This window comes from Asterias rubens, chromosome 1 (assembly GCF_902459465.1).
Source record: "Asterias rubens chromosome 1, eAstRub1.3, whole genome shotgun sequence".
In the NCBI taxonomy this organism is placed as follows: domain Eukaryota; kingdom Metazoa; phylum Echinodermata; class Asteroidea; order Forcipulatida; family Asteriidae; genus Asterias; species Asterias rubens.
This window is the reverse complement of record NC_047062.1, coordinates 33,350,060-33,377,367: the sequence shown is the minus strand read 5'-3', so window position 1 is coordinate 33,377,367 and position 27,308 is coordinate 33,350,060. Positions and strand designations below refer to the sequence as shown.

The 27,308-nt window shown below is 37.2% G+C and overlaps 2 protein-coding genes across 3 annotated transcripts; both read left to right on the top strand.

The window, feature by feature from the left end:
• The first annotated feature begins 90 nt into the window (after positions 1-90).
• Positions 91-4,667, top strand: LOC117300299 (tetratricopeptide repeat protein 9C-like). 2 transcript variants are annotated; one of them, XM_033784039.1, is made up of 4 exons: positions 91-184; positions 1,182-1,517; positions 2,764-2,946; positions 3,635-4,667. In XM_033784039.1, the coding sequence occupies exons 1-4, from the start codon at positions 103-105 to the stop codon at positions 3,751-3,753; spliced, it is 720 nt and encodes a 239-aa protein (XP_033639930.1). In that variant the 5' UTR covers positions 91-102; the 3' UTR covers positions 3,754-4,667. The 2 variants fall into 2 exon arrangements, with proteins under 2 accessions (XP_033639930.1, XP_033639939.1); XM_033784048.1 differs by having other exon boundaries at positions 93-184; positions 1,178-1,517.
• Positions 4,668-7,999: 3,332 nt separating this feature from the next.
• On the top strand, positions 8,000-26,755 carry LOC117306894 (sprouty-related, EVH1 domain-containing protein 2-like). Its single transcript, XM_033791460.1, has 5 exons — positions 8,000-8,295; positions 10,731-10,896; positions 17,421-17,589; positions 25,307-25,383; positions 25,884-26,755. The coding sequence occupies exons 1-5, from the start codon at positions 8,270-8,272 to the stop codon at positions 26,736-26,738; spliced, it is 1,293 nt and encodes a 430-aa protein (XP_033647351.1). The 5' UTR covers positions 8,000-8,269; the 3' UTR covers positions 26,739-26,755.
• The last annotated feature ends 553 nt before the right edge of the window (positions 26,756-27,308 follow it).

Here is a 27,308-nt window from a genome sequence, read left to right as displayed (position 1 = left end):
ACCGTTAAGTATAGATAGCGCCCTCTGTTGGTTTCGAATCCCATTAATTAATTGAGCCCAAGCGCAAGAGGGCGCTGTTCAGAGTCGAGAGGTGTTGTGAGTATGGTATGCTTTATGGTAACTGTGTGCAAGAGGATACACTCCGTTTTATCTTATTTTTCTTGCACATTCTCGGTTTTTTTAGGTAGGTAAATGTTTTTTCAATACCAACCCTTTAAATATAGGTGAGAGCAACATTGATCTTGATTTAAAGCATGAGTTTTTGATCTTAATTTGTTGCATTGTCTAGGTTTCCCATCGATCATGCTCATCACGAACGAAGCTTACTTTCTAAATTATTTAAAAAAATATTTTTAAAATCATATGTAGAATTAAAATAGAGGGAAATAGAAGTTAGTTTTCACGAATTTGATTTTAAGACCTCAGAATTAGATTTTGAGGTCCCGAAATCAAGCGTCTGGAAGCACACAACTTTGTATGACAAGGGTGTTTTTTCTTCCATTATTATCACTCAATTTCGATGATCAATTGATTGGGTTCAAATTTTCACAGGTTTATTATTTTGTGCATGTTGAAATAAACCAAGTGAGAAGACTGGTCTTGGACGATAACCAACAGTCTCCAGCGCCTTTAACATTTTTTGCGCTTACGACTTGTTGTGGGAGATTATTCCAAAGTTGGTTAATAATGGCTAACATTTTGAGAAATGATTCCCTTCTTTTTCAGGGAGAGGGATTCAAAAACATTTCAATGATAAACATTTCTGCATGAAACATTTCTCAGATTGTTTATTCCAATTACGGATTATTCTTCCTGCATGGATGGGGACATAGCCGCTCCAGATTTTCGATGAAACACCAAAAATGGTACCACATTTTGTTGGTGTAAAAATACATATTAATTTGAAAGAGAATAAAAACAATTTGTCAATGTGTCATATTTAGATTTTAGTTAGTAAACTAATTCTACTTAACTAGTTGCGATGATGAATATTTGACATTAATGAAATTAATTAAATATGAATATTTAATGGCCATTTTCAATGGACCTGACTGTTTGACAAATTTTGCAAGTTATACTAATAAAGTAACTATTTACTACAACATGGTGATAGTTTGACTCTATCATTCATATAACTGCCAATTTACCTGCCATCTGTTTTCTATTTTTTTTTAAGGCAGATAGAACAATGGCGTCTACATCCACTTCCCAAGATGTTTCTCAAGAGGTACTTTTAAAGCGTATCATAAAAGCTGAGGAATACAAAGCCGCAGGAAACGAATTATACAAATCCAAAGACATACGAGGAGCGATTGGGAAGTACCACAGGGCTATGCTTTACATCCGAGATCTGGACTCCAATCTACAGAATAACATCTTGCAATACCTGACAAGCTTTGCTGGTCAAGAGAACCCGCCGGGACAATTAAGTGGCTTGAATCAACAGATGAAACTTCCTCAGGAGTTTGGGAAGAGAATAAATGACGTCCAACAAGGATGTCTCAATAATCTAGCTGGTAATTAATGTCTTATCATTGGCCAGAACCCAAATTAATCCCTGTTCACACTACTCTATTCCCCGGGGTTACCCCTGGGAATAACAGCCAGCCTTTTCACACTAGGGTCGCTTTACCCCCGATCTGCCCTCTGTCTGCCCCAGCAAATGGACATACCCCAAAGAATAAGCCTTTTTGAGATATGGCGGACACAATGCTACAACACCATAAGGTTTGGGTAAATTTGTGTGTATACACCCAAACCAAACAGTACACTCCTATCATGTCCGCCATACCTCAAAAAGGCTTATAGCCACCCCTGCTCTGGAGTAGGGGCAAGTGGTAAACCTCGCAGGGTATTCTTGAAAGGTGCAACTGGGGCAAGTGGTAAAACCCACAGGGTATTCTTGAAAGGTGCAACTGGGGCAAGTGGTAAACCCCACAGGGTATTCTTGAAAGGTGCAACTGGGGCAAGTGTTAAACCCCACGGGGTATTCTTGAAAGGTGCAACTGGAACCCTGTGAAACAGGGACACAGTGTGAAAGTGCGAAGGGTTGACCGTGATGTAATAAAAGGCACAGGGCCTCCCTGTTCTACAGTGTGAAAAGAGCTTTTACAGGCTGTGTAGTAAATTATTAGGGGTAAAATCAACAGACAGATGAATGGCTAGGAACTACATACATACATGTATTACAGCTCAGCTAGTCTCTGTTGTGCTAAACTAAATTTGTGTGCTTACTGCTAAGAAGGTTTTTAGGAAAAAGGTCCATAAGAAATCAACATAGCCATAGCTGTGATGTTGAATCTTTATCAGTAAACAAAACTACCGAACTTGGATTTTAGCTTGAATTTTCACCTCTTTGTTTCAGGCAGTTCTTTTGCTCCTCAACTTGTAGTTGTTCTATGATGCAGACTTTCTTCTCTGTTAGCCTTTTAGAAATATGGCGGACACTGGTTTCGATGTATACAGACAAATTTACCCAAACCGTATATTTTTTTACATTTTAAAATAAAATGCAAGTCACCAGACACACAAGGCCTAAAGGCCACCTCAAGGTGTGGGCTGCAGTTATTTTTTTACCAGAGGCCGTTGCTACCTACTCCTAGGGTTAATACAGGTTTACCCCTCTTACAGTCCATACAGATGAAGAAAGTTGTGTCATATGAATGTGTTCACCATATCTCAAAATGGCTTATTGGCTAGGGCTTGAAAATGACTTCCTAGTTTATATTGCTTACCTTCATGTTGACTGTGTTATTTTTTCAGCTTGCATTCTCCTTAAAGATGAACCAGATTATGAGAAAGTAGTGACATACTGCGACAAAGTGTTGGTTATCAACCCAAGGAATGCCAAAGCACTCTACAGGAAAGGCTGCGCTCTCTACCATCTTGGAGCTCATGAAGCTGCGTATCAATCTTTGATCAAAGCACAACAAATCTCTAAATCAGGTATTGGTTCGGAAACCACAAGGATGTAACTGTTCTCAGAGCAAGGGTCGATTTCAGAAATAGCTAAGATTGATCTTAACTGCAAATCATTCAAAGTTGCTAAGTAAAGTGTGATGTCACAATACAAATCACAACTGACAATTTGTCTTGCTATGAATTTTATTGCTTTGAGAAATCGGCCCCAGCCCCTTCTTTATAACAAAAATTACTCTGAAAAGCCTCATGCAAATAAAAAGTATTTTATAAACAATGACATTATTACTGGTTTTATTATTTTATTATTATTATTATTATTCATTAAATGAATAGTTCTTTGATCAATAATCTGTCACATGACACCACACCTTTGTTTTCTGGCTGACTGTAATTCATGTTGTTACTTACTCTTGTCCCATTGAGTGTAAAAACCACATCAAATGACAACTGTACACAGTTTTTAAGGGAAGGGGACGGACAGCAAACTTTTGTAAGTCATATATTCCTATTCAGGGCTAAATTTCAAAGCAGAAATTAGTGCTTTGAAATCAATTAGCAAAAATGAGCAGGATACCAGTCACAGATGATACACGAGACGATGTTAGTTTTGTTGGTAACCTTATTCTGGTAAGCATAATTTTGTTGTGCTAAGCATGAATCTGAGCCAATTGTAATGTTAATCATTGTTTTATTTGTGTGTTTGTGTTTATAGATCCCAACATTAGGAAGTACTTAGCATTGGCTAAAGACAAGATGAGCGATGAAAATAATGCTCAACGCTTAATGTATCAAGGAATGTTCAACAAGTCATCCACAGAGATAAATAGTTGATATGGTTCAGATATGTAGTGAATTAAACTATGACTGGCTGTAGTTCAACATGTCATCAACACATCAAACATGATATGGTTCCGATGTCCTGGATACAAAGCATGACTGACTGTACCAAGGAATGTTCAACAAGTCATCAACAGAGACAAACAGTTGATGTAGTTCTGATGTAGTGGATGCAATTGTAACAAACTGTATGTAGCCTATAAGAAAAGTTCAATGAGTTACCACCCTGTCAAACATTTGCTATGGTTCTGATGATGTGGATACAAAGTATGACTGACTGTACAAAGAAATGTTCAACAAGTTATAGAGGCATCCAACAGTTTATATGGTTCTGTTGAATTTAGTGGATTCAATTATAACTGACTTTGTGTACCAACGAATGTTCAGCAAGTCATCAACGTGTCAAACAGTAGGGTTCTGATCTCATGGATACAAAGCATGACTGTATACATGTAGGAATGTTCTACAAGTTTTCAATGCGTCAAACAGTTGATATGTTTCTGATGTAGTGGCTTCAATTATAACTGACTGTATGTACATGTACTAGGAAACTTCACCAAGTTATCAACGTGCCCAACAACTGAACCAGCCCCTCTTCAGCCAAAGCCCCCACTCTCTACCCCTACACCACGGTCTGGAAAACCATTAGGTTGGCTGCTCCAACACAATGCACCGGCAACCCCCTTACACCAGTGATTAGGAGAACGACGTTGGTTTGCATCATGACTGATACCAACAATTTTTTGACTGAAAACTGGTTTTCACTGAAGCTTAAATGGAACAACAACCCAATGTCATGTAAATGAATGTTCAACTCAACATTACATACACCTCTCTTCATATTTATGCATGAGGTGCGTCACCCAAAACGAGGCGATGGGCGCAGCCACTGCAAGTTATGGGGACGGGCGCAGCCACTGCAAGTGATGGGGACTTGCGCCCATAGCCTCATTTTGGGTAAGAATTATGACGTCATGCATAAATATTAAGAGAGGCGTGTTACTTGATGTGCTGCTGGTACAATTTTCTTTCAGTTGTCAACTTACGGGGACAGTGTATGGGGGCAGGATGATGATTATGTACGTGAATTATTGGGATTAAATTTCCTTAACAACTTGATGATAATGATAATGAAATAGAACATGATGGAGAATGCTGAGCTCAATTGTTTGCTGTACACGTCCTCTATGTCAGCTGTGGACATACAGTATCAATACCATGTACATGTAACATGCTTGTGTGACAAAATTAACCAATGGGAGAGCTGAAGTTTATCATAGAGCTAAAAATGGCAGCATGTATGAGTGCCTCAAGGCAGATATAAATTGCTTGAAAATTACTCTTTTGAGGGAGGGGAAGTTATGGGTTTCTGTTGCTTTTGACTTCAAGAGCCATTTTGTAAGGAATGATATGAAAGCTATACATGTTATACAGTATGTCATTAAAACTTTGTAGTCATGGGATTTATAATTCATGAGTATGTGTCAGACATTTAGAAAACATGTCATGTGAAATATTTTTCAAAAATGCTACACAAAACGGTTGGAAAACTATTTAATAAATTATACAAATTATTAAAATCACACATAATGTCAAGTGAGAAAAGCTTTTTACTCTGCGTAAAATACTTTATTATTATATTTTGTGTTGTTACCTGTGGTCTAATCACTAATGAATTTCAATAGGCCATACCTTTAAGAACATAGTCACACAACGTTCTTCTGTAAAACTTTACAAATTATAATGCTCTAAGTTCATGTCTTTGGTGCTTTTTGACATGGCATGTACTTTTGTAAACCTCCTATTAATTGAATGTTTTAAAATAAACACATGATAAATATTTCATAGTTCAAACCTAGCAGTGTCATTGTCAAACATGTTGGTGTTACCCTATGAGGACAAACTTGGTTTTCATTTTGGTTTGTAAGCTATTTACAAAACCTTCCTAAAATCCATTTTTACTTTTATTTTAAGATGCAAGTTGGAGTTTTATCTGGGAGACAACAGTTAATGGAAGCAACTTCTGCTGTGTAACTTGGTTTTTATGAGTACATGTGGCGTTTTTTATCAAATGGGATGCATTTTTAATATTATAAAAGTGTTCAATGAAAGCACTGTACAACTAAAACTACAAAATCTTTAGAACCAAATTTGGGCATGAGATGGAGTTACATGAAAAACTAAAAGATGAAATTAATTGTCTGGGGCTGCAATTCACTTAAATTAACAACTATTTTAAATTCAAAGAATACATAGTTAATGGTGTAGAGGAAAACCTAACACTATTTACCTCTCTCCACTTCCCACCAAATGAGAATTATTGTCGGCTAGTTACGAAGAAGAAAAGTTGCAGATGCAGCAGGCGGTCGAAAAGAGCACCCGTTAAATTAGTATAGCGCCCTCACTTGCTGCTTCCCGTCCATTTGTCATCCTTCTTCGTGATTGGCTAGATTTGGCGGGGAAAAATTATGGGCGGAGTCGTGGGGGTGCTTTGCTAATTTTGTCAATGCCCTGTTTCCTATATTCATGGAAACCTGAACAATACCACTAATCAAATTAAACAATACCTGACATAATATTTTATCAATGCCATGTCGATTATTATTATGGATATTGATTAATTGACTATTATTAACCGATTATAAGGTCAAAGGTTGGGTCATTGTTTCAAAATACGGCCCGTACCAACCACATGACCTCGAGGCAAAATTGATTGAATAATCATCCATTTACAACTTAAACTTCGTTTTAAAACATCATTATCGAGTATCTACAATTGATTTAATTTTTAAAATAATCACTCATCAATTTCGTAACAAAAGTCCCTGGTGTTTTTTCGTTCTCTTATCACAGCTAAAATTTACTGAAGAAACTCAACAAAGAAAAGGGGTTCAGCAACAATATATAAATATATATAGATTCTTCCTTTTATTTTCCCATGTTTTTGTTAGCCAGGCATGGTTCAAATAAATCCCGATGAATCTCAAATTCAGAGAAACTAGTCGTATAACTTGAAAATAACTGTTTCATTTCTACAGAAATAATAACGGGTTCCACCGGACACAATGTCTCCAACCCAGTCATTGTGGTACGCTTATTTTAGGACATCCAATCGACCGAAAGTTTTTCAAATAAAAAGGTTTTTGATTGTAAAAACAGTGCCCTTACAAAATCAACAGCGGAAAAATATCTGCATTGAAAAGCTGTTCCTAGTCTATTATGTGGTCCACACATACTTTGCCCTTGTCAACCACAACTGCGAGATCTGGCAACCGCGCGCTGTTAAAATTAATTTCGGAAGTGACGTCATAACAACTGGAATCATTCATAAAAAATTATTACACGTAAGCTATGCGGTGCTACGGTTTGCGCATGCGCCATTCCGTGTGCAATGCGTGTTCATTTAGGTCGGTGATCTCTGTTGTTGTATAGCTGTGTTGTGAAGATCCTAATCATTTATAATTTTGCTATTCCAGTTAAAACTAAGACTAATTTTCATTTCATGATTTAACAAAAAGAGAAGGGGGGCACACACACGGGAAGTTTTAGTGGTCAAACATTTTAGAACGATTTCTTTATTCCTCTTCAGAAATTCCATCAACAACTCTTTGATGTTTGTCGATCCTCCATGCTCTCATGTAAATGTCTTGATGGTACATTTGTTTAATCCATGTTTGTTCCATCATGTCCCCATTAGTTTTCTCTTTCTCTAAAATTGCAGAGGTTTTGAGAGAGAAGCTGGTTTGGTTATCCACAATTTTTATGTATTCCACTATGACATAATTCCAACCATCATATTTATAACATTGGACTTGGAGTCTGACATCAAACAGCCACACTACTTCCGACTAGAAAATACCCTGTTCTCAACCATCTCCACACAACATATAAATAGGTGCAGTGTGTTTAGTTTGGCTCGACCCCTGATTCGACCCCTAGGCGTTGGGGTCAGAGCAAACATCCACCTCGTTCCTTTTTGCCTCTGACTACTGTGTATGTACTGCTGATCGTTCATGTATGGTACATGATATGCTATGGATGTACATGTGCTAACTGGGCCGATGAAATCGGAAAGCCGATAGCAGCTACAAGGCCACAAAGAGGAAATCATTTGCATATGAAAAAGCTGACATTGGAACGGACTTGTTTTTAAAAGTTACTCCGCCAGCTGTCATTTTACAACACGGAAGAACAAAAGTTGTCCAAATCGGTTTACGGATTGGAGTTGTGGGTTCTGTTTAAGATCTTTGAGTTGGATACGAAATGAATAAAAGTGGATAATTATTATGATTCTACAGTGATCTGTGGAACTATTTGATTGTGCGCGCGCAATATCCTCTGAGTGATAAGGTGATCATTTCCTCATGTGTGAATCACTGGCTCTTTAGATATGTAGAGTTTTTGTAATGTCGGGGAACGAAAAGTGTCATGGATTCAATCCCCCCAACTCGAGAAAAATGCCCCAACTAAATCGACATGGTGGGAATAAGTAGCGTGGAGGACAACGAGGATGATGGAGGAGAAACGACTAGACGAGTAAGTTTATCACTGGGATGTAAATTTTGGATCATTAAACCGTAAAATAGTGTCAAAAGTAGGGGGTCACCTAGGTCCCAAACGTGGCCGAAGAGTAACACAAGTTGTGCAGTGTTGATTTGATGTGTGCATGTATATAAACAATACACATGTACATTCATGTGCAGTGTACGTACTGCATCGTCCATGCACACTGTGTGGACGACTCGGCTCGTTATAAAAACCCATGAATGTATTGGTTTTGTCTCGGTTCTACATAAAATTTAGAGAATGACAATCAACTTGTATGTAAAGATCTGTTATTTCACCTCATGTTTTAACATATTGATTTGGGTTTATGTTGTAAAATATTGAAAATAAACACACATTTTTAGTTTCTGTCAAGACTCAAAAGTCAAAACATTTTTACAATTTATAATACAACAAGTCAACTGCAGTGTTAACTCACTCAGTGATGCAACACTCCTCTTAGTTTTAATAAATTACTGGCCTTTGGTTGGGTAATTTTGAATTATATTAGGAACACTTTATACCCAATTCTAGGGGGAACCCAGCTGATGAGGTATCCATGTCCATAGATCGCAATCCTCCATCCATCCTCCTACCGGTCGGAGGGTTGCAATCATCCCAACGTGAAATTGAAAGATGCCCTTAAATTTTGCTTTGGCAATATCAGAGTAGAATGGCAAATCAAGGATCAAGTAAAAAAATGTTCCACAGAGAAGCAGAAGTAAAGATTTAGGGCCTGTCTAGTTAATGACACAATCCTGTCTGACACGACGGAGGATGTTGAAAAAGTTGTGTCATTGAAAAGCAGCCATCAATCATGTCCCAGGGACGTCAGCCCTCGATGGAATAAGGAGGAATTATTTTTGAATTAAATCGGTACTTTCAGTGTGTAATTATAAATTAAAGGTTTAGTTCTAAAATGGTGGATGAATCAAAATGGAAATACATCAAAATATTAAAGCAGAATAGCCCATATTATTTTGTATTTTTTTTTGATGAATTTGGGTAATCTTCAGTGGCAAAATTGAATTTGGGCAGCTATCTTTAATGTCGAACCAATCTGAAAATATGAAAATGAACTTGTGAAATTAATTAGAAATTTATTTTGTGCTTCCAGACCACATGACAAAGCACAATTATTGTTTCTTTGTTTGTTTGGTGTTGTTTTTGTTTTTTGTAAATACGGTAAAAATTCGGGAATTGATATTTTTACAGAACTACAACTGTAATGGCCTAATTTAAACACCAGCAAAGTAAACAGATAACTTATGAACATTATGAACTTTGCCTAACATGGAATTAAATGGGCTATAAAAAGTATTCCTAAAAACTTACCCGGGCTGTCTAAAAATATTAATAAGTTTGGTAAAAATTATCATTGAGTTGGAGTGTGACACATGTTTTGTATAAAATAGACACCATTATCACCTGTTAAATTTTTCAGAATATTCACAGGTGTGCAGTCACCGTCAGTCAGCTCAATCCGGTCCATTTTAAGCTCATAAGAACTTTGATAAACTCAACTTTTCTGTTCGCTGATGTAATTGATTGCAGCAAACTTGAAATTGAATTGCCTTTGGAGTACAAAGAATACATTTACTTGCTTGTCTTCATGACTCTGTAGGTTGCCAATACTTTTCCCCTCTGGTAAACTAGGAAGACGGATGTACATGTATAGCATGACCTTTTGACATTATCTTTCTTAACACAATTTATCAAATCAAATTAGAACATTTTATCATCAGCACAGAAATCAAATTGTTCCCCAATATTGCTGTTTTTTGACTTATTTGAAAACAATCTCAGTTTGTGTGATTGTGGATTTGTTACTTTTAAGCGGAAATCACCGGTTGATTTGACCGCAAAGTGATGTGAAAGCCTCGCTATATTATTCTCAAGTTTTTATCACTTGTGGGTGGATGGTTGACTCATGTCCGTAACCACTAAATCTTACTTTGAACTCTTGTGGTGATGCTTTTAATTTGAAATGTCTTTAAGTGCCATGCCTTTTATCCAAACTGTACATATTGGCCTAAATGGTAGTGTGGATTTGTGATAAAAAGGAGTAAGGTTGTGTCCCAATTGGTGGCTATGGCTCTGGCTGTATCACCACATCAACGTTATAGCATAGGACGTCCTTAGCAACACCATTAGCAACACTACAGTCATAGCCATAGCTAAAGACGCTAATTTGGATTTGGCCCTAGTTGAACAAGAGGCTGTTCGTAACAGTTCCAAAGTAGTACAGCAAAGAGTTTAACAGTTTTTATGGATCAATGCAACAAGTTAGGATGTTTGTGTGATGGTCGAGATTAGTTATGTAGCTATTTGTTTAGATTGCAACAAGTTTTAAAAAACACTGGTTTGACACTGGTTTTTGTATCATTTATAACCACCTTTATTGTTCTTCTTTCTTTGTACAACAGGGATTCTTGTCTAATACGTGTGAAAGCCCAAGTAATGACGCGTACTGACGAGGGGTGGGGGCCACTGGGCAATGGGGGATACGGCATTGTCGGGATCTACCGGTTAAGCACCGATAACAAGAAGGTGGAATACATGATAGTGGGAACCAATTCAGCCAGAGACACGGTAAGGATCATTCTTTTTATTGTTTACTGCTGTGATTAAAGTACAACCATTGTGGCAATTTGTAATGTTCAGTTATTGCTGTGTGGAAAAATCCCCACATTCCAAAGTCTCATACTAGGTTAATATCACCATTAGTTTAACATTGGGAGAATGCAGATGGCATCAGACTTACCAGGTGGATCTATTGTTTTCATAAATACGCACATGCTCAGAACTACGCAAACAATTGAAATTTACCTGGTATGTCTTCTGCCACCCAGCATTCAAAAGTTTCACATTGTTTGTAAGAACATACTTACAGACTTGAAGTTTTAAATAACAGAACATTGTAGAAATCATCAGTTGTTAGTAGAATGCTTGGTTTGTTTTCACATTTCCCCTTGTGACCATCTCGAAACCGATACTTTCATGAGAGCTCAAATTCGCCATTGTAGAGAGCTTTAAACTTCCAGGTATCTGAACGGTCCACATGGTAGTAGTGAAAACTCAACCAACATTTGACTGATTGGGCTTATTGGTGTTGAGTGAATGTTTGTGCAATGTTTGACAATTCTGTTTCAGAATGTCAAAGTGAAGTGGACATAAAACTTGTTTAGTTTTTGAGTTCATGGTAAATCAAAGGCAGGCACTGTTCTTTGCGTTCATCGACTTGTCAGAGTGATTTTCATACAGTAAACTTTGTTCTGCTATATAAAGCGTGACACAAGTCTGTTCTAAATTGAATGACTGTTTTGAAGTAATTAAAACAAAACAACTTTCTGTTGAGTGATTACCAGCTTAAAGGCACTGGGCACTGTTGGTAGTTACTCAAAATAATTCTTAGCATACACACTTACTTGGTAACAGGCAATGGAGAGCTGTTGATAGTATAAAACCTTGTGAGAAACGGCTCCCTCGGAAGTAATGTAGTTTTTTAGAAAGAAGTAATTTCTCACTAAAATATTTGAATTGAATTTGAGATCTCAAATTCAAGCATCTGAAAGCACACAACTTATGCGACAAGGGTGGTTTTTCTTCCATTATTATCTCGCAACTTCAACCACCAATTGAGCTCAAATTTCCCTCACATTGTTATTTCATGCATATGTTGAGATAGACCGAGGGAGAAGACTGCTCTTTGACAACTACCAAATGTGTCCAGTGTCTTTTTAAGAATAGATCTGATAAAAAAACTTGTCTTTATTTGACCTTGGAAGCCAAATTACAACCGATATCAATCGGCTGTTGAAGTAAGCAAGCAATTGAACTACCTGTTCTCTGTAATACCATTCGTTGTTGAAGTAATATTATAACCAATGGAGGAGTAAATCTTTGTGAAATAATACGATTCCAGCTTACAGCTTATCAGCTGTTTACTTTTCTTTTACTTTTGTGCCATTAAAAGCTAAGCACACTGTACATGTATCAGGTTTTATGTTCTAGGCAGTTTTCTCTTTTTACTTGCAATTACTAAGTTACATGTCTGTGATTCCCAATAAACAATAAACTGAAATGTTAATACCAAGTTGACAATACAGTACACTGATAACTTAATTGTTATCAATCAGTCTGGATTTTTGTTTAAAGGCGCAGTATGACCAGGCCTAACTATACAATGTAGCAAACATAATGTTTTTTCCTGAACAACACCATCCCTTTTATAGACTAATGGCACTTTGTTACATGTCTAGAGTAACACGCAGGCTACAGAGGCCATGGCCTCATTTGCCCCTGGTCTTGGCCTTGGTGCCCCTTCAAAAGTTTCCAATTGACTTTAACATTGCAAAATGAAAATGGCCTTGCCCTTTCAAAGATACAATTCCAGGCCTGCGTTTTGATGTAGAGAAAACTGAAATGTGACTCCATAAACCTTCGATTGAGATTTCTAGTTTCTATTAATAGCTTGATAGGAAGTAATTAGCTATTAGTTAATGAAAACATAAATTAGAGTTACATACCTTTAAACAGATCTAATGGTGAAAATATACATGAATTTTCTTGGACTCAGTGACTCAAAATTTTTTGTAAAATTAATTATTGTTGTAATAAAAAGACTGGTGTGGGGAACTTTATTAAAAGGAGATGTTTTTGTAAAATAAATAAATTAACTTCATACCTACATGCACAATATATGTCTTTAAAAGTACCATGTAGAACCGTTTTGGCTAATGAAGGATGATGTCGTTAACTTTGGTTAGTTCTTTGTTGTCGTTGGAATAACAACATAACTGAAGTTCAGACAGTCAATAGATGAAGTCACGTAAATTCAGACTAATAAAGTCACCTCAAAACAAACTTGATTGTATCATGCCACCACTGATGTCTATATTACTATGAAAACAACCATTTTCCAGCATTTATCTCCAACAATGCCCATAGTATGAGGCCACTTCTTTACCATGGCAACTTGTTATTACTCATCAGATTCTATGTAAATATAATCACAGTCATTTATACCTAAAGTGGAGAAATTTTTGGAATGTTGATTCCTCAAACATTGTGTCTGTAGCGGTGGCTATTTCACCCCACACAAGAACCACAAGTGTTCGAGGGGATCTTAGTGTGAGAAAGCGGGCTTGGTATGGTGGGCTTATCCATTTATAACTCACCACCCAAAGTGCGCTCTGGACGGATCCCAATACTGGGTGATTGCTGCCAATTTAGGTTGGCCCGCTGCTCACCGTAATTCCTTCTTGGCCAACAACTGGGCACAACTCCGGAATGTTGGGATTAATTTGGGCCCCATGTGTAACCTATGGTGTTCCTAATGCACCTCTAATTGGGCCTGCAGGTCATTTTGGGCAAGTCTGAAATCTTGGGGAACTTGTATTGATTGGTGTTTTTCCACTATAATTCAGACTAGAAGTCTCTCTCAAGGCTTGAGAATTATTAAATGTATTGTAGTCACAAATGCTGGAAAAATCTGTGACTTAACATGATTTGTTTTTTTAGCAAGTACAATAGAATCCAATACAATGTCTGTATAATTGTCATAACACAGACACAAGTGTGTCAATGTCATACAAGACTGAAGAAACAGATCCATGTAGACTGCTTAGAACACTGTATAGTCTGAAGGTTTCCTTTGAGTTTCCGAGTGTTTGGAGCCGAGGCAAATTGTAATGCATACGGAATATGAGACAAGGAGCTAAACGCACTATGTGCATGCAACCTGTACACCGCAAGTAGAAACTTCCATCTGATAATCATTTACTTCCTCCCTTGTGGCTTCAGTATTGCCAGACAGTGCTGCTACTGCTCTATGCTGGCATTTAGATATTTTAACGTGCATAATGTTGTCGGACTCATTTTGCATAATTTGTATTCCAAGTAGTTTTATAAAGGAGAAGATCCTGTGTAGGGAATGTTGTCGGAAATGCATCAGTGAGTGGGGTGACGTGAATGTAGTGTAGTTTCCTGCAAAATACAAATTAACATTACATTTTTTGTTTATTTTTCAAATGGAAGCCTATTTGTAGGCACTGCGCTAGCCTCTATAGTTATTTTTATACATCAAATTGCAGATGTCTGAATAGGAATTAACGATGATTATTCACCGTTGATAATTCAATGTCTACTCCAAAATACGTATTGATCCATGTGTACACAAGTTTGTAAAAACAGTGGGCAGAATTTCTTTTATAAATAGTGTTAATAAATAGGCCCATGTGTACGATATATTCAGTAGTAAATGACGCAGGTATGAATTTGTATACATTCTGAAAAAAAATGTGAAAATTTTTCTATGTAAACCTGAGCATCATTATTAACTATAAAAACCTTTTGATCTAAACCTACCCTTAGTTGCGATAATCATAACCCTCTCCTACAGGGCACCTGTGGGCGCAGACTGTCTGCGACTGTCGGGAGGATGGAGGGCTATGATTAGCCCATCTACTCTTAGTCTTATGTTTTGTTACCCTAGCATTTCACAGCTTTGTTCCTGCTTGTCAGGTTTTAAATACCTCAGCTAGGAAGAGGGATTACAGAAATTTTTATAAATTTCTTTAGCACTGTTGTTGTTTATTTATTGGACAGTGTTGGTTTAAGACATAAACTATACTTAAAGTGTTGTGTACCTTTGGCATTGTTTTTGTAAGGTTCTGTTGTCACATGTACATTACAATGTGTGTTATGTTGTATCTGAAATACATTATAGTTTTCTCATAGGGCTGTACAATACAAAAAAAAACTTATGAACCAACTTTAAATTCATGCCGAGTTGCTCCAAGAGCCAAAAGTATTAACGGAAATACCATTGAAAGCCACAAAAGCATTATACCCAGTTATGATTTATCCCACGCAAATATGGTTCATATAAAAGGGTTTTTTTCGGGGGGGGGGGGGGGTATGATGTTAACGCTGTTTGTGGAAATCATGTGCCACATGCACCCTTGTACAGTATTGTAAAGGAACAATAATGAATGCATCATTGGCTTTGAATGTACTAGCTTCCTCCCTCTCCCACAGTCCTAGAAGAATACATGGTTAGGCTTCGGTTGGAGGGGATTAATAGAAGAATAATAACTCCATTGTATTGCCCTGGAAGCGGTCGCCAGACTCCATTGCACGTGGAACATTGCCCTTGCTTTCAGGCGCCCAATGAATAGAACCAATCGGTATTGAACTTGGCGATAAAAACGAGCCTGTTTTGGGGGTTTTGATTGTGTTGCTTACAGCCTATACGCCAAACCCTTTGCATGGCTCCTCTCTCTCTGGGGCTTGGGCTTATTATGGCGTGATGAGTGAGCAATGTGCAAAGACCATGCACCTTTTACTCAAACACGTACACATATCAACCGGGACAATTTATCTTTAACCTCGCAAAATGATGCATCAATTTAATGATCTTAAAGATATTCCATCATGTAAACATAATTGTAAGGAATTGGACTTGTTAGTCATTTAACTACTTTTTACACATCTGTTAGTTTTAAAGCTTATGACCATTCTGGGTTTGCTGTGTTAAATCTAAAAAAAAATATTTTACCTAAAAGATTGCACTTTGTTCATTAGCACTTACTTACTTACGTGTACATTTGAAAGCGAAAATTGAATCATAAACGAATTTGAGTTGTTGTGTTTTTCAATCTGTACTTTATATGACTACATGTACATAACACAAGTTAAACTACTTGCTCAGGATAAACAAACTGTACATGAATTTGCAGTCATGTGCAGTTGTACACGCTTTGTATACAGCACACTTTGTACAGTTTAGTACATTGGGTTTAAAGTTCACGTGGATTTACATGAACTTGTTACAGATACTAATGGTGATTCATGGTCTATTTCCCGCCAAAATTTTTCGATTCCTGTTGTTACAGTTGTTTAGTTCCTGCAAATCCATCATGTTTTTCTATGTGTGATTTACATGGACTTTAAAGCCAAGTAGTGAAATAAGAGCTAAACTTTGTGTTGTGCATACAGAAATATTGGAAGGAAGTCCCATTATCATGTTATAAGAGAAACAAAGTATGTTTGAGAGTTATTTTGATGTGTCGTTAGGTTCCTGGCCCCATGTTTAAACAAAGTTGACCTTCTGTACATTGAATATGGATTAGCTAAGATTTCCTGTAATGCTAACCTATGTGAATAAGGCATGTTTGCTTTAAGTGTTTGCGCTTCGCTGCTACAAGTTGATGAACCCTTTGGATACAATTGATTGATTCCGACAAAAGGAAGAATCCATCTTTTTGGATGTCTGGCATCATTGCAATAAATGCAAAGTCATCTTGCGCAATGTACCTTTAAGACAAATATTCTAAAGATGAAAGAAAATGTCACAATTTTAATTGGAAACTTTTCTTGGCACTTGCAAGATTGTGGAGGAAAATCTATCCCTGGTTATACCTGTGGCTTTGTGGCATTGCAATTTTAGGATGTTATTTTATTAATCATTCATGGGACATAGCACAAATGTCAGATGGGGAGATATGTTGGATATTTCACAACAAATATCCTTTCAAAGTTTGTATAGACTGTGCAAGTTTTGTGCGCCTTTACATTGCTTACTGGGTGCAAGAAACAAACTTATGCACTTTAACAGGTCACAATGTTCAGATCCGCGTGAGACTTGCACAATCTATTATTACAAACAAATTGTTATAGTCATAAATTTAGTGATGTAAAACTTAGGTTCACATCATACAGAACTACATGTACTTTACTGTACAACTACTCATAACTGAAATGGTAAATGTACCTCAATTGTGTATGTGTCCCTCTGCTATGTACTTGTATGTTTATGTATGAAAATATATACATTATAATTAAAGATGATTGACATACTGTACATCATGGATCTAACAGCATCTCCACAGATGCACAATTTCAAAGTAGCCAGAAGTAAGTCTAAAATTGTTCGTCATAACCAGTTTCATATTTAATTGTTAAGATGAGAACGTGTTGGTTGAATTAATAAATAAGTGCATTGCTGTAAATAGGGAAACTGTTTTGGAATTTGTAGTAAAACTTGAGCAGAAATCTCATTCACTGACTTGATTTGAACTGAAATATAATTTAACTTCATTTCATTTGCACAGAGGCTAATGGACTGTCTGCTCCGACGGGACGTAGAATACAACAAACCGACACCGACTTTCAGACATTGGAGAACAGTGGACTCCAAGTTTGGACTGACTTTTTCTAATCCCTCCGATGCACGAGCTTTTGACAGAGGATTTGCGCGAGTCGTTCAAGAACTTGACGATGGTTTGTATTCTTAATCATATCTTGCTCTTCCTTCCCTATCTTTCTGTATACAAATTACCAGATGCTTGAGAAGACATTACATTTGTACAATTTAAAGACAAGACCGAGGATAAAACAACCACAGATCTGGAATTTCATTGTTGACAGGGCAAGGCCATTATCACTTTGCAAAGCAACAATTGATTGGAAAATCTATGGGAAACTTTTGAAAGGGCACCAAGTTTTCCTGGCCTGTGTAACCAGAAAGCAAACCAATCACTGTCCATGCCTGATACTTAACTCTTGGAAGAGCAAAGTAGTTTTTCCAAAGTATGGGCACCTCGGGGTAGTTTAATTTGTACTGGAATAAGGGCACACCAAGGCAATGGCAAGGGCCATGGTGCCTCTGCACAATTGATACTTCATTGTGGCAATTGCCCTAATTGCTACTGTCATAGCCTTGGTGCCCCTTGGTATGTATGTTCTAACAGAAAGTCACAATTTCCTCATAGAGGTGCCCTTTAAAAATGAGAAAACGCCTTGGTGTCCTTATTTCAAAGTCAAAAAAGTGTCAGGTCTGACTACATATTACTCAATGGTGTTTCAGATTTAACAAAGAATATACTAACGCAATGATGTAGAAAAGCAGTTGACAAATAATAAAACGTAGTGTAAATCCTCAAACAAAAAATATTTTCAAAAAATGTCAGTTTCTGAGTTGATTTCACATTGGGCTGTTTCTTTTCTTGAATGTTATGCTGACATGTGAACTCTGTTTCTATTAAGGCAGACATAACAAGGCATGGAATTGTTTGACTTGTCATCTTGTCATGTGCCCTGTTGAGGTTTACCACGCAGGCCAACCAGCCCCAAAAAATTATGTCTACAGAGTTTTGTTTGAAGAAAATTTGCAGGTGGGGGAGAACCACAGGGTTTTAATTTCCAGAACCTGTTAGTTTAGGCTTGGAGGTATCTTATATCAGCGTTGGAATTAGGGGTTGGTGACATATTTTGTTTTCGTACCAGAAACCACCGTGGTGGGTGCCTTAAAATGTGGTTGTTCTTGATGTTGAAATCTGAAGAATTATTAAGCAATAGAAGAACTTCTTTATCATGTCATTTTTTTCTTTTTCTTTGAAATGTTCAGTATTTTACAAACATTTTAAATCATGTTTATTTCTAGAGATGATACAGCATTATTTTGTATAAACTTCCCTATTATGGTTTGTGATTTGGGCGTTGTTCAAGTCCTGAAACACTTATTTGTGATGGGGGGCAGAAGTTGATACAAACCTTGTGATATCTTCAGGGTTTAGGATTTAACTCAACCATCACACTGCATGTTTACTTTACCTTAGTAAAATACTCTAGTCTTATTGCTGTTGAAAAACTACAAAGCAATAGGCCCTGCACACTCAAATTGCATTGCAATATGTATATATTGTACGTGACATGCAATGTGTATGTCAAAGCATGAGTATGTGTACTGTACATTACATTTACGCAACATACGAACATGTATCTGTACAATACTGCATGCTGTATTACACTTGTATGTACACGTACAATGTACATCCGCTGTAGTTTGTGCATGGATGAAAATTTCATGTACATGACATGTACATGTGTGTACAATGTACATGTCAGGACATGTACTTGTTTATCTTATGTTCATAGACATTGGTGTAAGCATAGATACCGGTATAGGAGTGTAAGGGATAAAACAAATAATATTCATTATTCTTGATGCAAAATTAACAACATAAGTTTTCTTTGGCTTGCACTTGCAAGAATGAAGTACATGTATCAGGCATACACATACAAATTTGGCCCTGGTATTTATGTATCCTTGATTATAGTAATAATACACAACAAAATAATTGAAATCTATAGATGTCTGCACTGTAATGTTTTGTTTGTTCAGTTTGTGCTTGAAAATACATGTGATGTAAATGTTAGATATGTTCGATGTACATGAATTCATTTAAAATGGACTTGCTCGGGAGTCGGTACATATTTGAACTGTCATTGAATTTAAATACCGAAGTAGCAGACCAGGTATAAAGTAGGCAACCAGTCATCAGCTTGCTGTATTTACACATGCAAAATGATTTAACTGTGATTATGTCTACTTCACCATGTGTTTGTCATCTATACTGATCAGGGCAATGTACTGAGACCCATCCCAGCTTGATTAGGAACAAAAGTACCTCTGTTGACAAAATCATCAGGCTTGTGTTTGAATCAACATACCTCACATTGTGGGAAAGTGACTATTATTATTCCACAAGTTAACTAGGCTACACACGTACCCATATTTGTACATGTTAGTTACCCGAGGCTATGTTTGCAAAATCCATTTCATAGATTCAGTAGTTCCCCATGTGATATCAATTGTGTAGAGCTTCATTAGAGCAATCCATCCTGAATCAATTATATTATGTACACTGGCTGTTCATACGCCTTGGTATTATCAAGTATTGCTGAGAAGCGTGTTTTAAAACCTCTTTCACACTACACATAGTTCATGAGAAACTCCCAGGAAATTTGTTGATTTTTTGACACTTGAATTGCCAACCCTTGCAAACACCCGGGGATAAAACCAGATTCAAAGTAAATAGCTACACCTGCTGTGGTTTTCTGTGAACCTGTGATTTTGTCTACTCTAAATTTGTATTATAATAATAAGTATAAATGTGTGTGTTGTTGCTTGCCTGTCATTTTCTATGAGTACTAAAGATAGATTGACACAGTACCCCATTCATCTCGTTTTGAGTTTTCCATCTTCTTATTAGAATTCTCTGAAAAACACAGGAAGTCACTGATGTCTTCATACCGTATTACTTCAGCCCTATCTCTCTTATGTGCTCTGATTTGGCCAACTTGCATCTTGAAGCGCTTTGGGGATACACAGTAAATCATACCCAGTAATACATTGATTTAAGGCCGAATTAAATTGCGTTAAAGGGTAGACGTTGCGTGATGGTGTCAGGAATTTCATGTGGATAAACATGTTTGTTTTATTGGCCCTCACTCAAAATAACAAAATGTGTCAATTATGAGAGATAATGAAACCCAGTCGGAAAATAACAATGATGAAAATATTGTTTCATTAGTGTTCTATGAGAAATATAATTGTCTTAAAAATAGCTAAATTTAGACACTGAAGTACCTTGATACAAAAATAATGCGTCATACTCAAAATTTGCGGTGATAAAATAAGTGATGAATTGTGCTTTTTCTATACAAATTTAGTCTGGTTGGTAGATGGATGTCAGACTAAAGAATCAATAATCATTCCTAGAAAAAAAAGGCGAGAAATTTGATTAGTCTCTTTAAAGTTGGGACCATGAAAGGTGTGAAAAGATTGAGGAATGAATAGACATCAGATGTAAAAGGAAGACGTTTCTTAATACTTGTTTGAAGACTAAGATTCACAGGATGCGAGTTAAATTCACAGTGTTTATGTGTGTCATGAACAAAAAGCCAACCTCATGCAAAAGTGAAAGTTGGACGTCTGTGGAACGACTCTATACAAGTCAAGACTATTGTACATTCCATGGCTACTAGATTGTATTGAGAGACAGTGTGTAGTTCTCAAAATGTTGCAAATGAAAGCGGATCGAGTGTGTTGTGTTGTAATTTATAGAGTGACTGGTTAGGCAGGATGTTCACGGTCAACACCACACTCTGACAACGTCATCTAGCTTCCTGTGTCTTGCATTGCATTACAAGAGGGCAGTAGAGCTAGTGTTAGGGGAAACAACCCTAAAAGGTCAAGGAAACCATAGGAAATGCACCAACAGTCGGATTTCCTCTACTTCCACTCTGTCTCCCCATCCTTTACTGGATCCTATAGAAAGAGGAATTTACACATAAAAATATCTTTTTACATGATCATTATCTTGTCATGTTATGTTAAATGGTTTATTCGTCTGTGTTAGATTGTAAAAACTGGGGTGAGGCAACAGCTGTTGAAACAACATTCAATTGATGTGATGTGACGTTTTAAATAGAACTCAAGAAAATGGGTTGAAGAGATAACAGTGTCGGTATAATTTCATCAAAAGGACAATTATTTAAAGCAGTATTTAAGTAGTCAATAGTGGGAAACAGTGTCAAACATTGTATGATGTTTGATTCAGTGCTGATGAACCTTCAATTTTTTTTGTACGTAGGCGTACATAATTGTTCAGAAGTTCTACTTGTGGCTTTCTTTGCTTTGACATTATGAACATTATATGGATGAAGAATCAACTGTAATTTATTGGAGCAGAAAATATTGCTTAACAAGTTTCTTGTAAGCAAAACTGGGCGAGTAATACCAGTCACAGATTGTATATTTGAACTTGTATTTTGGCAGGTAACCTTATTTTGATTAAAGCACAATTCTGTTGCAATTAGATGAAATTTGGCCAGGCATAACATCTGTCATTTAGCATTTAGTTCAGTTAAATGTAGTAAACTTTAAATAATAAAACCCCAAACCACCTTTAAGGAACCCTGATTTTGAAATGCCCTACTTGGTTGAACCATAGAGAAAGGACAACTGGTTTCGGAAGTGAGCAATTATGGCTCTGGTAATCTACTCTCTCTATCTATGTTTATATTTCCCTGCTCAGGATGAGGATGAAGTCTAATGTGGATGTGACTTTTCCTTTCTATGTTTATAGGGAACTTGGTCTGAATGATCAAACAGGCTCCGATTGTAGATTGCCCTTTTATATTCTCAACAGCCGCCATGGAATTTCAGAGAGGGCAAGGCTGTTTTCATTTTTACAAAAGCGGGGGCAGCAGAGGCCATGGCCTGCGTGGCCTTCATGTATGTCTAGGCCTGCTAAACTTGAATAGGTGCACTTACTGTGACTTAATTTCACAATAGGGAATGTATGGTATAGACCTTATTCATTTATTGTACTCAGAACAGCATTATAAAAAACAGATACTCTGTGCTGTAATTGCAGAGCTATTTGCTGAAGAATTACATAAATAAATCATCAACTACATGCAGGACTGGAATTACCTTTTTAGTGGCATTTGCAAAATGAAAAGGACCTTGCCCTCTCCATGATGAAATTGGAGACCAGTACTTGTCATAATCATAGCCAAAGTTATACTTGGGTAGTTTTGTAATGTAATATACATGTAGGTCGTATAAATAAGCCTGTCAGTGACTTGTTAATCTCAACCCACCTCTTGCTTCAGACAGACCAGTCCGGCCGTTTTTCTTCAACGTAATGAGCTAAGTAATATGTCCATATTTGATAAGCCTTGGGGTTTCAGGCAAGCTCTCTATGGACACTTGTGCTTGACCTCGAGTCTTGTACATGTAGTAAGAAGATTGGTGTACAAACCATTCACTGTGACCAAAATCTTCGCTTTACTGCTTTGAAACTTCAAGAAGAGCAAAATATCAGGCTTGGATTTTCACGGAGGCTACTGGATTCAATGGCTTCTGTTGCCCTGGTCTTTCCTTAAAAAAGTTTCCGTAGACTTTAAGATTTTCCAATGGAAGTGTCCTTTCGAAATGAAAATGGCCTTGCCCCCCTTCAAAGATGAAATTCCAGGCTTGAAATCTCCATTCCTATTTCTACCTCCATGATGTAACTCTCATGGAAGCCAACTTCATTAACCATAAAAAAGTTGCCATAAACCAAAAGTACAGAGGTAGATGTCTCATGGGTATTATGTCTTAAGATCTTGACATGCTTCTTGAAAGAAGTGACACTGGCAGTGTTAGTGTACTGTTTGGTCTATCTGCTAATGGGATAGTCTTAAAGGTGATTAGTGTACCATTCTAATAATTCAAGTATCCTATTGTATTCCACACACTTTATAACTTCATGTGATTATTTATCCAGTCCCAACCACAGCTTAAAATCCACACAAAAAGCCTAGCAGCATTGAAGTTCCAGCATGATGTGAATTATTCACCGTCAGTGTCACATTAAGTAGTGAAGGAGATGTCCCTGTTGTCTGGCCACTGACTCCTTGCCAGCACCCAGGAGACCGTCTCCCTATATAAGGAAGATACTTTACTTCCATTGTAAGCCAATTTGATGCTACGCTGTCCTGGGAAACAAAAAAAGACAGCGACCACTCCGAAACTTCAGAAATGTAGCTCAAATCGCCTCGAGCAAACTCCTTAGTTCTCTTAAAAGTAAAAAAAAAGAAAACTTTGAACATGTAGTTTAAATCGCCTGGAGTGGGCATCATAGCCATTTCAGATTGCCTCTTTTTTCTCTCTCTCGATATCTTGAGGATTCTTTGAGTTAATGCATTAGGCCACACTGCCACAGAGTAACTAGTAAGGGATGACCGTCTTACTGCACTAGAGTGTGATGTCAGTGCTTGTACTATTTCTATCAGGTCAAAGGTCACATGAGTAGTATGAATAACAGCCCAGAGCACACCAAGAACTGTTGCGTATATCTTTTGAAAATGCCACTATTTTGTTATGTATTGTACATATATTTATGTATAATTTCTTTTGGTTTCGTTATAGAACCCAATGGATCAGTATTTTTTAGTGTAATGATGATGATGATCATTGATGGGAAACAAATCTATTGTTTATTGGTGAAAGAGAAAGTAAAATGATTAAACACACAAAAATGTGTTTTCTGCCGAAACTGAAATTCTGACTTCTCGAGTTTAGTCACAGAGTTCAATGAGGTAAATTACACATCATTAAATTTCGCACTATTAGTAGTAACATCCATTCTTGTTAAATTGCGTGTTGCCATGTTTGTCCGTGTTTGCACGTCTGCCATGTTTCCATGTGTTTCCAAGATAACCGATATCGGTAACTGAAAGTAAATAGAGGCTTTTTCAACACCCACACTGCAGACTCATTCTATTTCTAAGAAAAGTAAATAATTATGTAAAGTCACAACTTAGTCATTTTGCAGTACAGTTGAAATTTTTGTTTACACTTTTCAAATATTGATACATTGTACAAACCACTATATAAACATAAACATTGAATACTAAGAAACGGTTTCAACATAGTATAAAAACTAAATGAAAAATTTTCTCTTGTTTTACTTTTTATTAGCATCACTTCAAATCATTGTGTTGATTTTCCATACCTTGTTAATATTACTATGCAAAAAGATAAATAGGAAGATTTTACATGAGCCACCTTCAGTAAATATTCAGTTATTTTCAGAACTAGAGAGAGTAATAATGGTGACTGAGGTATAAGTTACTGTGTTATTTTACTGTTTTATTCATCCCTATACCCATAGTGAAATGAATGGAAAACTTGATACTTCTTATCGCCAAGTTCCCAGGGAGGTAACATGTCTTGAGGAAAATCACAAAGATTCTATTCCCACTTGAAAACCCTCTTTAAGTGGGTTAAAGTCTGTATGTATGCAAAAATACACAACAAATACTGCAGGCATAATGCAGGACTTCAAGTTTATATCAACTTAAATCAAACTAACGGAAAAGGGTTTTTGTTTTGCGATCTAAAATTGTAAACCACAGGCCTCAAAATAACCCACGGCGCCCACACACAGCAAACGCTATCATGCATTGTGCTTTTGCTGTGGTGTTCTTTGCAAAGTTCCAAAACAAATTTACAATTTCCTCTTAGAGTGCCCCTTACTAGATGGAGGAAGATTGCTGTGCCCCTTTAAGAGTGAAGTTCAAGGCCTGAAATTATGCATCTTAAATCAAATTGTATGGTTTTCAATAGCATTTTTTATTATTTTTATTCTCGTTACTGTAGGTGCATCGACGGAGTCCTCACTCAACCAATCAACGGACAATGAAGTAGATGACGACCCTGACTCATTTCCATCTAGTGTAAGTCAAACTCTTCCAATAGATTTGGGAATGAAGTTCACTTTCAAGGCTGTTTGAGGGTTGTGTACTTACAGGCTTTTGCTTGGGCTCGGCCAACCTGTTTAAAGACCTTATAAGGACAGTACACGTTTTCTAGATAACTAATGAAGTCCAAGTCCTAGCTGGGGTTTCAAAAACTACCTTGGATATTGGACACAAGGACATCTAAACCTTGTATTGAATCCCAGTATCTGAACACACAACCAGGCAACCAGCAAATGATAATTTTTTCAAGGTGTTGTTTGGTACTGTAATGTTCAGACATTTAAGAATTGAACAGAGGAAGACACAGGGTTCTACAGTTGTTAAATCTGAACGGACTTGATGTGTTTTTCTGTTAAGGGGAAGTGAACTTTGACTGGCCTTGTTGTGAAATGGCTTAATGTGTTGTGTACAGCTCATTGTTTCTAAATGATTTGTATTTCAAGAAATAATAATTTTACGTGTTATTTGATTTGCAGCATGTCGGGGAGCCCCTTCTATCGGATCCCAGTGTTCATGAATATCAAAACACTCCAGGCCCCGGGAATCGAGAGAGTCTTCGAGACATCCTTATGCAGCCCACCCAAGCAAGAGACTTCACTCCTCAATTGAACCATCACATCAGTCAACAAAGATTACACCGTGTACATTATGTGTCTCGACCCAATCCAGTCAAAGATGACAAGGAACGCCGTCTCTCAAACTCAAAAAAGTATTCCTCCATTGGACATGAAACAATCTGGACAAAGAAGGCCACAGAGTTCCAGTCCCAGCGAAACAATGGTCTTAGCGGAGAGAACGGTAATAGTGATCCTTATGTGAAAATCCTCAAGAAGCCGCCACAAATTCATGAGTATATGTATCCGATAGTGCTTGGATCGGAAGGAGAGGACGATATCAAGAAGCAAAAGAATCAGTTTAAGGTGATTACGAGTCAGCCAAGGCCGCCTTCACCACCTGTCAAGCCATTCAAAGCGATTCCGGCCTCGGATCAAGTCAAGTGTGTGCACTGCCAACAGTTTTTCAATCCTGAGGTGAACAGACGGGGTACATGCCCAGACGCCCCCGACGAGACAGAACGATGTATAGGGAGGGTCACTTGTATCCAAGCGGCTACTACCATGATGTACCACTGCATGTCTGACGCCGAGGGCGATTTCTCTGAGCCATGCTCGTGTGATATCACCGGTGATGACCACTTTTGTCAGCGATGGCTCAGCTTAGGGTTCCTGTCGCTGTTTGTCCCCTGTCTATGGTGCTATTTTCCACTCAAATGTTGCCACATGTGTGGCACAAAATGCGGGTGCTGTGGGGGAAAACATAAAGCTATATGACATCCCACTATTGTATATAATCATGCCTCAAGGTGCAGTGTGTATTTAGTCTGTAGAAATACAAACTTTTCATTTGAAGATGTCATAATGTCGAGAGGAATGCATAATGTTATGCATTAATTCTTTCTCCATATTGACGTGTATGATTCTGGCTGTCCTTGTACAAACATTGACCAAACCCTTACTATCATATTGAACTCTGCAGTTCCACTGTAGTGTTCATTCCCTCAAAATAAACCCAAAATTTGCATCTGCAAGGAAATAGCAATGAGTTTCGACATTAGTGTGAGCCAATATTAAGCTTGGCAGTTTCTTACATTGGTATCAAAATTCATTGACTTGAAAAACAGTTGGCTTAACGAGAAAAACACGGAAAATAAAAGTAAACAAATCAACGACTTTTGAATAATACTTGTTCAAGTATGAATATGAAAGAGCAAGTGTCTTTGACACTTTGGATAGGAAATGCAGACAATTTCAGGAACTGCAATGCTATAAAAACACCTTATCTTGAAGTAGGTTAACGAATGAGCTAAATTACCCTGGCTCTTTTGATGTGTATGCACTTTC